Source organism: Argopecten irradians, chromosome 4 (genome assembly GCF_041381155.1).
Source record: "Argopecten irradians isolate NY chromosome 4, Ai_NY, whole genome shotgun sequence".
NCBI classification, from domain to species: domain Eukaryota; kingdom Metazoa; phylum Mollusca; class Bivalvia; order Pectinida; family Pectinidae; genus Argopecten; species Argopecten irradians.
In genome coordinates, this window is record NC_091137.1 from 17,207,491 (window position 1) to 17,220,998 (window position 13,508).

Here is a 13,508-nt window from a genome sequence, read left to right on the forward strand (position 1 = left end):
ATGCACTGTGCGAGCACGTGTGGCATATACGAAGGCTGTACATTTTTAGCTATCAACAGTAAAACACTTGAATGCCACGTGTTCAAGGAAGATGGTACCACGTGGTCTACGGAAAGGAAAATCGACCATGGATGGTTGTACTATGAAGAGTATAATCTACAAATTCAATTTTTAATTGACAGTCTAGGTAAGACTTTTTTGAGTGATTTTGTTAATCCATAAATGCAATACGTTGTTTAAAACATTGAATTTCTCGCAATTACTAATACCGTATTATGATATTTAAACGAAGTTTGTACGTAATTTTAATAATGGCAAATAGTTATAATAAACTTACCAGTAGATAGTACGAAAAAAACCAAGGCAATCAGAATTGACTTACCTGGTACAGGTATGTGATAACTAAGACATTTTTCTTTTGTATTTTAAAGAAAACAATCAAAACAGCATGAACTAGATTTGGTTGGAGCTTTTAATGCTTGATATTTGATATAATGTGAAGTTTTGGCGGACATACATGTATCTTTTGAAAAACCCATCTTATTTCAATAGACAGACATTATTTTCTATAGTGCTACAACCACATCCTTTTATAAGATTTTCCACATGTTTAGTGTAATTACTTGAAGGTCTACTGACAGTTTTAGTGAAATGATGGGATTGATTTTAATATAAAGATACATGGTGTTTGTTTGCAAACTGTTTGGAACGCGAGTATCACAAACATTTGCAAACCATTTTAGTGACAACAATCCTCATAACATTTACTTTAGACTACTTGACGAAATGAAATAGTTTTGATGTACGAGTCTGTTCATTTATCAAGGTATTACTGGTCTTTTTCAAAGTGCTGTATAGTTTAATATTTGTCTACTTTGTCCCGCACTGTTCGTATCGTATTATGTAATCATGTTCGTTTTGTATGTCTTGATAAAGGGGCAGATCGCCTCGAAAATTTGACAATTTTGTTTTGTCCACACGGTTGGAATTACTTCCTTGTCCCATGTTTTTTTTTTCAAATAAATATACGACGTCAAAATCTCTGTATGACATCATGATTAGACTTACGTGCTACACATTTCAATTCACAAAGACAAAGGAGTAAAAATGACCTGTCTAAAATATTTACTAATTAAGTAGTTATCTCCTATGTCGAAGAGTCCATACTTATTTATTTCATACATTATTTATATTCCTTACATTATTTTAAATGATCAACGAACAAGGAGAAACAAGCACGGGAAATATCAGCATTTTACTTTATGAATAGTCGATCCTACGGATTTTCTATCATTGTATTGTTATGAAGAATTTATTTATTTTGCAACGAATGAATTCAATACTTGCTTACAATGGCACATTACGATGTCAAAATATTAATTTTTCGAAATGACTTTTTTTTTTAAAATAAATTTGGTTTCACGTACAAAGGACACGGGGGTGCGTGGTACAGTACATTGTAGTTTATTTTGCGCAAAGGTGATTTATGCTTTTCAATTATTCTCTTTATTTGGAATTCACTGCACTCCTTTCATGGAATGAACTTATCGCAATTGATCTATATGCGGTTTTGATCGAGCCTCACTGAACATTTTATATCAAAATAAATTCGCTGCCCATGGGACAATTGCCAATCAAATTACACGAACACAATCAGTAGACCTTGAAGTAATACCATCAACAAGGGAGACAATATATGATGAAATATTTATCAGTAACTGGTAATTCTCGTGAAATCCTTCATTCTCTATGATCGTAATTGTGATTAAATTTAATTCGATTACAGTTCTGTTTTATCTTTTCACGATTTTGCTCCATTAAAATTCCTTTCGGAACAATAGTATTATTTATCTAGTAGACACTTTTTGTTCCGGACATCAATTGAGCCAACAAGGTGATAAAATTGTACCGGCAGTCAGTAACACTGTACGTGGTTGCGGAATCAGACAGGACATCGCAATTTACTTAAGCTCTTTCATAAAAACATTTCTGTATTTTATCTTTTCTGATATCGCCTTTAAATACAATTTTTGTATTTTATATTTCTTCTTATAACGCTTTCAATAAATACATTTTTGTATTTTATACTTTCTGATATCGCCTTAAATACATTTTTGTATTTTATATTTTCTGATTTCGCCTTTGATAAATACATTTTTGTATTTTATATTTCTTATATCGCCTTTCCTCTATATCACAAGTAGTGAGTTTGTTTTACTAATTTTTTTCTAGATAATGTATGGTATTTAGGAACATACTCTCTAGATTTCCTAATAATATAAAACATTATTTATAACACGTATTCAACAAATATGGACGGAATTTAAACATACATGTAATTTCAATTTGCGCCAAGTGAGGAGGAGGGAAGGGGGTTGTGTGGGGGAAATTGCTTTTACGATCCAGGTTTGAATACGTTTATATATCAAAAGAGAGACCCTTGATTTTAAAACTGTTGTAGATCTAAGGAGCAAAATATTGGAAGTTGATTTGAGTGAATATTTCAATATTACTTGTAACGATAATTTTTTAGACTTGAAGTGTACTTTATTAGCTCATATAGGGACAAAAAGGGTTGCAGTTTGTAACGTCGCTTCTGATTGTCTAATACAAAGGCATAATGAATGTGGGCATGATTTTGAAAATGTTTTTATGTCATGGAGAGTTAACCCTGATTCATAAAAACAAAATGTATTCAAAGCCAACAATAACTTTGACTTTAAGACTATAAAGATTGATTAGATTAGTTAAATGTCTCATCAACAACCACAACTTCGCTAGCAAAGGGTTCAGTTGTCTACGATACCGAACATTAACGTAGACTACTGTACCCTCGGCTAGCAAAGTTGCAACAACCAGGACCATTTAGTTAAGAACGTTAAGATGGTGAGGGAAAGACAAAGTAACCAGAGAAAAACCGCCAACCAGCAGTCAGTACCTATAACAAAAACTCTCTCTGGGCGACAAGAATGATCACCATATCATAACAGGAGTTAGTTATAAAATCATACCGCCGTTAAAACTAAATAACCGATGGTATTTACCGTAACGCCATTTTGTGTTTATTTAGTTTGCGGCACGGACGGCTACGTGACAATAGACAGCCATTGTTTCAAAGTTCACGAAGAGGAAAGATCATATGGAAATGCCTCAGCTATCTGTTTTTTGGAGGGCGGACGAATGGCAGTTACCGACAACGCAGCAACCTTTCTGGCCTTGAATGATTACATTAGAGAACATCGTAGGTGTTAAATATATGGGAGAAGCGCATATTTTGTATTTTGTGTTGTAATCCGTTCCTTAATTCAATTACAAATAATTTATCAACCATCCCTATCTACACTTAAGCATTAGTTGTCATATTTTTGACATGCAATTGTTTGTAACACATATTGGGTGAAATTACAAAAACATCTAAACAAATGTAGAATAGTTATTAAATATTATACATGTATTTATTAAAAAAAAGAATATAAATAATAATATGTTTACCGTGGCGTGTGATTTTGTGTCTTACTCATCAGCGTCACAGATTTATGTATAAAATGAATTATGCTGAACTGCAAACCTAGAAATTTCTTTCACAAACAAGTGATACAACAATGCATTACATATGTAGTTTTAAGACATGGCTCGTATTCGTGCATCCTCGATGCCCTAGGTGTTATTATTACTCACGTTATATCCACCCCTGGACTATCTAATAGTAAAACTGAAGACAGTTCAGGAGAAACAATAAAATATAATCAATCACAGGCATTTTTTTTTAAGATTATATAAATATATCTATAGAGAGAGAGAGAGAGAAAGAGCGACGCCTAACTTCAAAGCCATACAGTCAACCACAGTATACCGTTACTGTAACCCTTCATTCGCGAGCGATTTATTTTTGCAAATTTTGAGATCCAAGTTAATTCGGGAAATTTTATATCCGCGAATTAATATCTACATTGATATTAATTTATAGGAATTATCATTCAATTGTTATATCAGTGAATATTAATCTTCGTCAACTTGCTTTGAAATGGAAATCGCGAATTTAATAGCAGCGAAAGAATATTGTTTTACAGTACGATACGATTTTTTGACTACCAAAATAAAATAAATAAAGATTCTCCACCGTTGAAAAAATGGTATTTTTTCTCTTCCAAAAACAAGAGCGGACGATTTAGTGTTTTTCTTTTATTAGCTACTTTATACCATTACCGCCATTGAAAAGTTTGAGCTTCTAATTTTACTTCAAGATAAGAATATCAAAATATTTAATTTCATCCCGAAAAAAATCCATGACACTATGTCCTATATTGAATGAAGTACTGATTGCGCATGCACCAAAAACAAAATAAATAATTCTATATTATTTTTTGTGTTAATTCGACATAGATATACACGATTAAACATCAGTTATTGTTCAAGTAACGAATAATGTTAATGCTCTGTCGGCGGTGGAGCATCTCTAAAATTTTGTGCCAACATCACTCAGAAGACACTTATCACGACTAGTTTTCGTTTTTAGTCAGATCATAGTTGATATACAACACCATATATATTAGTGTATTTGACATTTGTTTTCTGTTTTTAAAATGTTGTTTACAGATGGCGGAATGGTCGGATATCTTCTGGGTCTAACGGATCGGGCAGTGGAAGGAGAGTGGCGCTGGGAGAATGGAAACCTTATTGGCACCGTCCCAGAATTCAACGGAAATCAACCAAACGGAAATGACAGACGATACAATGATTTTACTGCTGACTGCGCATATGCGTCGGTGGTCTGGCACGATCTGCATAAAGCTATTGATAAATTATATGACGATAACTGTGACCATCCAGCGACATTTGTTTGTGAGCGAGTGATTGTCTAGGGGGAATACTGGCCCTCTGCTGAAGGAATATCTAGAATTGTCTCTCTGTAGTAATTTTCTCGAGTGCGAAAACGTAATTATTTATAATACCGAACAGAATCAAAATAAAGTCATAATTTTGTTTTTCAACATCAACAAGCAATCTGAATCTCCTTTTTAAGAAATCAAAGATGATTTCCATTACAACTTTGCTAAATTCGGCTGACTGCAAAAAATAAGCGTTGCCATTGTTGGTTGACGTTGCAGACGAAGTCCACTTCCGGTCACGTGCGGAGCTTCCAAGGGGTTATTTCCCTAAGGGGTGTATTTTCCTGGGGTTATTTTCCTTGTCCCCGTAATTTGGGGAGATATCCAAACTATTCAATGACAAGTGATCAAGTTTAATCTAATCAGAACAATCTAAATGAAAATGTGGTATAATAATACATTTTATTAGTAAATGACATATATACAGTGTACTTTTTTCGTTATAACTGGTTATTTTCACCACTCACAAATTTCGCCATTTGTAATCCTAAATTGGAAATTTAGTTTTCACAGTTATTTTTATTTCTCGATGTGAATATTAGTGAATGAATGTATGCCAATACATTATATGTGTATGTCTATTTATTCGTAAAATTGATTGGAAACAATTCAATTATAAAAAAAATAAAGCGTGTTACTTTATATTTTTGACAATGAGTAGCAGACGTTGATGTTAAACATTCTGTATAAAATATAGAAAAATCTACTTACTTCTGTCTGAATGTATAAGTTTTTTTAACAATGCAGGTTAAATAACGATCGCATTATAATATACAATTGTCCTTTCGACTAAACCAACTGCCTGTTCCATAAGTTAATAAGATTTATTGTGTAACGAATAGATTAGTTTATTAAAGGAGCAAAAATTTCATTCAGTTTCGATGGAATGATAAGTTGTGCAGGTTTGGGGCCATAATTTTCGTTACAGCCGGTGTGTGTCATTTCTACCGGAAGTAGTAGCATTTAGTATAACGCATTCTCTCTCAGTAAGCATGCGCGGTGAACACTTCCTTCTTCGTCGCGGCTTGAACAAATCTGCAAGGAAAAATTTCAACCCTTCCCTTAAAAAAACCCTTTTTTTATTCAGTTTGTAGTCTGCTGCTCTTTTTTGTTTCTCTTTCCAGCCACTTTTCGGTATGTGAACAAGAACTGAACACTTGGATGTAAACTGGAAAGGGACCGTGATTAAAACATGGTAATGTTCGGTATGTTGGAAATCCTCGTACCGTGCAATAATGGTAAGGTATCATCGTCAAACGCGTATATTCTTGTCGGCTGTGAAGTGTTTATGGACGTGTTGACAAGAGATTTATAAGGCGGGTCCTCGACAAACGTGTTTATTCTGCACTTATTTATAGTGCTTATTGACATTGATTACACTTATTGATAGTGTTTATTGACATTTTATTGATAGTTCTTCATTGATACCAGTTGCACTTATTGATAGTGCTTATTGACATTGAGTGCACTTATTGATAGTGCTTATTGACATTGAGTGAACTTATTGATAGTGCTTATTGACATTGAGTGCACTTATTGATAGTGCTTATTGACATTGAGTGCACTTATTGATAGTGCTTATTGACATTGAGTGCACTTATTGATAGTGCTTATTGACATTGAGTGAACTTATTGATAGTGCTTATTGACATTGAGTGAACTTATTGATAGTGCTTATTGACATTGAGTGAACTTATTGATAGTGCTTATTGACATTGAGTGAACTTATTGATAGTGCTTATTGACATTGAGTGAACTTATTGATAGTGCTTATTGACATTGAGTGAACTTATTGATAGTGCTTATTGACATTGAGTGCACTTATTGATAGTGCTTATTGACATTGAGTGCACTTATTGATAGTGCTTATTAACATCTTTTGCAGTCATTGATAGAGTTTATTGAAATTGTTTGCACTCATTGATAGTGCTTTATATTCACATTGTTTGCCTTTATTTGAAAAGAAAATGAATATCATATTAATTATGTGATTGGAATTAATTTGAAAAATTAAATGTAAATGCCTTAGGGCAAATTCTACATTTAGAGAGTAATTTAACTTTTATTGATTAAAGTAACTAAATTTCTTTCGATCAAGGAACTTTATGACTTTTGAATAAATTTTGGTCAAAAAGAAACAATGTGATGTTAACATAATGGAGTGAATGCTGGTATCCTCATTCATCTCTTTTGACTTCTTGGAATATTAAGAAATTTTGATTGTCATATTGCCAATTACACCCATTGATGGGGCGGTGCATCAAATAAAGCCATGGCCTTAATCGCAGTATTTGTTTCTGTTATCTTTAATAATATCCTGTAAACTTATTGGTACTTAGTTATTTTTACAGTATTAATATATTAAATGCTTTGTGACTTGCAATGTCTTATTTTGAATAAATTGCTCAGTGTTTTCGTCGGAAATTCTCGGCATTAAAGTATCAAATGTATAATTGAAAAAAGAAAATCCCCCAAAAATATGTAATTGTGGTAATCATTTATTCAGATATTTGAATACTTTTAAAGGAAGCAACTTTAATACGCATTTAATATTCTCTTCTACGCGCTTATATCCCTGCAATTTCATATCTTAGGTGTTTTTTTTTTATCCCGAAATGATACATGTCATATATCGAATATCAATTTCAGATATATGCATATCAAAATACCACGAATTCGAACATGTTTATTTTGATAACTATGAAAAGGAATAGTCTTAATGTGATAGTCGCCATTGAAATGATATTTCTCACTTAAAATTTTCATATTTAGGCATTGAATATAAATATATATTTAGCAATAATTGCCTTGAAAATCGATTCGTTTGAAAATACAACACAACAGGGAAATTTAAAAAAGCTATTACAATAGTAGGGAAATTCGCCAGAACTTGTATGGAAAATCTATGATACGAATTAAAACAGCGAAAACTCTATTAAAAAGAACATAATAGTATCTATAAGAGATATATAGGAAATCAATACTTATACGTTATCTTTTTTTTTACCGGGAAAATTGCACTTGCTTTCTACAATGCATTAGACTTATCTACCAGGTATATGTCAGAAGTATCGTTTCAGAAAAGCATCAGAAAAGATGGAAACTTAATTATTATCCTATTCAATCGACATCTATCTTATAACTGATTGCACCAGAGCCGCGTTTATGAATAGACGATCGGCAATCCTGATAAAACGTCGTTGGAATTTTAATCGAAATGATGGCTATATTGCATTCTATCGAGCAGACAGAAAACATAAGCGTTTAAAGGAATTTTCTAAACATGCGATTAAGAAAATCACTCTTGATTGATCACCATCTCTTCATTCCTATACATCTATCAGGGATATGCTATCTGGACCACAGGAGTAACATCAACGGCATGTTTCAATTGTTATGAAAGCCTTTAGTTTACTATCCATGCTGTTTTGCGTTTCGTTTTTAATGTACACGTAATATTTAATTTTATTTAAAAAATGGATCAGACAACAGACAATGCAATGACTACATGAGTTCATTGTAATCTTATATTTATAATATTTATGAAGCAACTTTTTATAACAAGATGCTCAGAGGGCCTGTAACGCTCAACTGGTTTTTAATGATCTTACTAATGCTTCCTTTCAGAGAAAAAGTCGTGTATATGCAAAATATATTGATCTCTTTTAGCTTATTCCATCATATCCCGGAGGGACCAGCCCATTTATTTGTGCAATTTTGAATCCTCATCCCCACAAGGATGCTACCAATGCAATATGAGTTTTATTCTATGCCTAGGTTTAGAGGCCCCTGGGTGTCGCATGGTGATTTGTACAATTGGTAGTCCCTACGAAATGCTGATGCAGTTGGTTAAATGCTAACCAGCGGTAAAGAAACAGAAACCGATTGTTGACATCCAGACGGACGGAATGACGGATGGAAGGACGGATATCACCTCGGTATAGTGTAATGAAAATGTTTATCAAAGCTTTATACATAGATGCCTAGTCACGTTTTTGGAACATAATATGTATTGTGATTATCATTAACTCATTAACAACATCACTGACTAATGAAACTTATCGGCAGTGAAGTCTGCCACCATTCATGATCAGTTATCTAAGTTTTTGTGAAGGCAACCACACGTTTTTGTTCATGATTAACTACAAACAGCGAAACTGTTATCGTTGCAATGACAATTTAAATTTGCTCCTGAAAAATGTTGACTCTTTGAATCCTTTTTCTTAGGAATCCAAATCGTGTTGAAGAGCAATTGAACTAGCACAGAAACTTAAGGCGTGGGATACCCTTTTTGTTCCACGATTCATTTATGATAATGAAAGTCTTCCAGTTTCAGAAAACTTCCCATTTTGTTTGCCATATTTAAGTTAACTGAATATAAGCTGATTTTTCTTGACTGTTTCTGACAACATGCTAGCATTGAACCAACACCAGTTTTAAGCTCAAAAAGAGCATTCCAACGAATTTCTAAAATCGACCATGTCTTTGACATAATCCGACAAATACAGCTTAATTCAGAAGTATGAAAAGCGCATTAGTCACTGGTGTTTGGTTTGAATGTTGTTAAAAGGAATCTTAAAACAGATCAATAGCCATTCGGAAACCAAGCATTCAGCACAGTGCCTTAATGTGGTTCCCCTGACCTGGATGGGATTTCTATGGAAACTTAGGAAATTATATAGTTGTCTTTTGATTTGACTCATAATTTCAGAGGAGAAACTGTAAGATGAAAAGAAATCAAGCAATTTTAAAGTACAGAATTATATAATACTTATATAATACTTTAAGTTAAAGTCTGAAAAATTGTATATCACATGACAAGTATTGTTGCAGTCAGTAAAATATTACCAGTAGAATATGTAATTTCTCATTAGTAATTAATGAAACAATATACCCGTGTATATCACAAATTATATGTTTGTATTTCAATAATTGATAAATTGTCCGTCGAACAATGAAGCTGAAACGGTTCACGCTAAAATACTTTTATCTGGGTTCCCATGTGAGTGTTTACAGGTAAATTGCAGGTTGATGAACTATAAATTAACCTTTGTGATCGTGTGAACCAATCAACACAGATATGACAGAGAATTGATCGATAAACACGTATGGATCTGGTAATTATTTTATGATTAAAAGTGCAAATGTCTGTTGGTGCAGTACAATGAAGGTATTGTGAGACTTCCCTACTCTCGGGAGAAATCGTCGAATAATCGTCATGAAAATGTTTCATTCATTTTTTAAGAATTTTTATGAATATCAGTTATGCATAAAACTTCATGAATGATTCTTGACATGCTATTTCATTCATTTTGATGAATTTTAATGAATATCCACTAAGGTCACATGGCTTGTCACATGACCACATGAGTCACATGACTTCTATACATTTCCCGCCAAAACAGTAATAATCCAAATTGCTACTGTATCTGTTGGCGTGTGGGAAACATTATTAATATTAAAATAGAAGTTTTGGCACATAAGTGAACGGATTATTCAATTCCTGGATTTCTTTAAGCACAGATGAACACTTTTTAGTAAGTTTTGATTTATCTGCAGTTCTTTTTTAGCATGAAAATGTTACACACTGATATTGCTTTAGTAATTATGCATAGATATTGGTTTGTGAAATTTTGTCAAATGTTATTGAATTAAAATGCCCATGTAAACTATCATGCTTTACAACTATAGGTTTATTTAGGTCATATACTAATTTACTTCAAATGTATTATGAAATTGATTGCTGTGTATCACTGAAAACAGCCTTTGTTAGCACTTCTCTGTGACAGTATGAACGTATGTATATAATAAACACAGTAAACTGTTGGTGATTTCATGCTTAACACTTCTGATGTAATATATTATTATATATCATACCTATTGTCATAAGAACTTGTTTCACCAAATATTGAATAAATTCCAATAGAATTGCCATCGGTTTGGTGGAAAATTTCAATTCTGGACCCCAAGTTGAGTTCCTGAAAATCTGATGCCGCTGACTCCAAATTCCATTCATTAAATTTAATGAAATGGCAATCTTTGAAAGCTGTACCTTCAAAATGGGCCGTTGAATGTGCATAATTTAGTACTTTCTTCGTCAAGTTTTAGCTGCCAAAAGCCTGATGTTGCATCCAGTTTTGTGAATACTTTTGCGTGTGGCATGTTGGCTATTACATCTTCAACAGTTTTCATAGGAAAGTGTTCTCTCATAATTGCATTGTTCAAGTTCTTTGGATCTATGCAAATCCGGATCTTCTCATTAGGTTTCACTACTGTAACCATTGAGTTTACCCATTGTGTCGGTTCTTCCTGTTTAACGATAACACCTTCTTGCTCCATACGGTCAAGTTTCTTTTTTCTCTGTCCTTTAAGGCATAAGGAACCTTCCGTGGTGCGTCGACAACTGGCGTTATGGTACTATCAGACTTGATAGTATGAATACCTGGCATGCATCCTAAACCTTGGAATATTCCTTTATTATGTTTTCTGGAATTGATGTTTGTGAAATCTTATTCACATTCGTGTGTACCAAGCCCATGTCAAAACACGATTGAGCTCCTAATATTGGTCTGACATTACCACTCACAACTTCAAAAGTGTTATTATAAATTCTATCACAAACAGTGCATGCTAATGCTATCTTGCCTTCGGACATTATACGATGTCCGGAATACGATTTCAGTGTGGACTGGGGTTGTTTCACATCACATTTTTTTGATATTTTCTCAATAAGGCTGTATGGTATGATGTTGCATTGTGCACCTGTATCCAACTGGATTTTTTCTCCACAAACTTCCATATTTTCTGACCACTCTTCCGATGTTATATTGTTGATTTCAATGTGTCCTATAAAGAACTCATCTGCTGATGATTCACTGTCTGTGTCGTAACAGGAGGCGGCTTCCTCAAAAGTGTGTTATTACTTTTTCATTTTAGTTCTGCACATACTTGCGAAGTGATCTTTCCCTTTGCATTTATTGAAGTTTTCCCCTTTCGCTGGACATTTGTGCGGCGTTGATTTCATAACATATCCACATCTGGAACATTTGGATTCCTTACTAGTTGGTGGTGTATTTTTGCGCGGGGTCCGAGCATGTGATGTTCTTTTTCTGCTTGTTACCAAAGTTCTGTCTATGTACCGCGTTTACTTCTGTAGTTGAGCTACTATCACTAGACATAGTTTTTGCCTAACTGTGTGACACTTGGTATGTTCTCAGAACATCTAGGGACTTAATCCAAAGTCAAGTCCGATCCTATGCCTATTAGTTTCTCACGGTTTTGGGGTTTGTGATCTCTAATACAATCCTGTCTCTGACCATTTTTCTCTGAGCTCGTTATGATATTGACAATCTTTCACTTAAATTCGTAGGTCTGTTTCAAACTGCTCAAATGGCTCATCATTTCCTTGCACTATGGTTTGGAATTTGTATCTATTGTAGATAATGTTCGAACTTGGTTTTACAAAAGCTTCGACGTTTGTATAAAAGTTAAGCTTGTTTACCTCTTCTTCTGTCATGTTCCATGTAGTATAGATGTTTTTCCATTCTCGCCAACCCATTTAATTAGGTAACTGCATTTTTTAAATTCAGATTCAAGTGGCCTGTGAACATAAAGTTAACGTGCTGTTTGAAAGCTTTCCATTCTGCCTCCAAATCTTTGGCACTCATGTCCATCTTTGGGACTTCGCCAGCCACACTAAACATAGTCATGATAAAGTCGGTTTTAAGAACGATTCGCAGCTATTTTCAACCTTGATGGCAATATCTAGGCGTCGATTAAGTCCGATTCTGACACCATGTCAAGAATCAACGACTCCATGTTCTAACTACACATGTTTATTAGACAACAAATCATAGTCACACAAACGCTTATAAGAGACTTGACATTCAAACACACACATGACCTATGTAATACTAATTACCAACATGTAGATTATTACTGACAATAAGTGGCTAGGAATACATACATGACACAGATGTTTTCGCTGTGCTGCTTTCAGTTTTACTATGAGATAGTCCAGGGGTGAAAAGATTGTAAGTGATCAGAACCCCTGGTGTATCGAGGATGCCATGATTTGTGCACACCAATTATCCTCCTTATTTGGTTCCCACCGACTCCTTTCATGAAATGAGCTTATCCATCGTATATGCTTATTTCGATGCATTCTCACATTGCAATCTATCTCTTTACGGTTCAGATCCAGCATTATGAACGTATCTGTATGCATTTTCATATAACAGATCAATTCGTTGCCGAGGGGAGAATTACTTCTTAAATTGCACGAACAAAATCAGTAGACCTTGAAGTTATTACATCAACAAGGGACACAATGTTTGATGAAATATTTTCAGTGACTGATTATTCTCGTGCAATCCTTCATCCCCCCCCCCTGATCCTAATTATGATTAAGTTTAATTCAATAACAGTTCTCTTTTATCTTTTCACGATTTTACTCCATTATAATTCCTTTCGGAACATTAGTATTATATATCTAGTAGACATCTTTTGCTCCAGACATCAATTGACCCAACAAGTAAGGTGATAGAATTGTACCGGCAGTCAATAGCTCTGTACATGTACATGGTTGCGGAATCGGACTGGACATTGCATCTAGATACA

General features: G+C 33.8%; 1 protein-coding gene across 1 annotated transcript; it reads left to right on the forward strand.

Moving 5' to 3' along the window:
* Positions 1-5,340, forward strand: LOC138322133 (C-type lectin domain family 17, member A-like). Its single transcript, XM_069266188.1, has 3 exons — positions 1-187; positions 3,071-3,241; positions 4,597-5,340. Exons 1-3 carry the CDS (start codon positions 1-3, stop codon positions 4,860-4,862), a joined length of 624 nt encoding a protein of 207 aa, XP_069122289.1. The 3' UTR covers positions 4,863-5,340.
* The last annotated feature ends 8,168 nt before the right edge of the window (positions 5,341-13,508 follow it).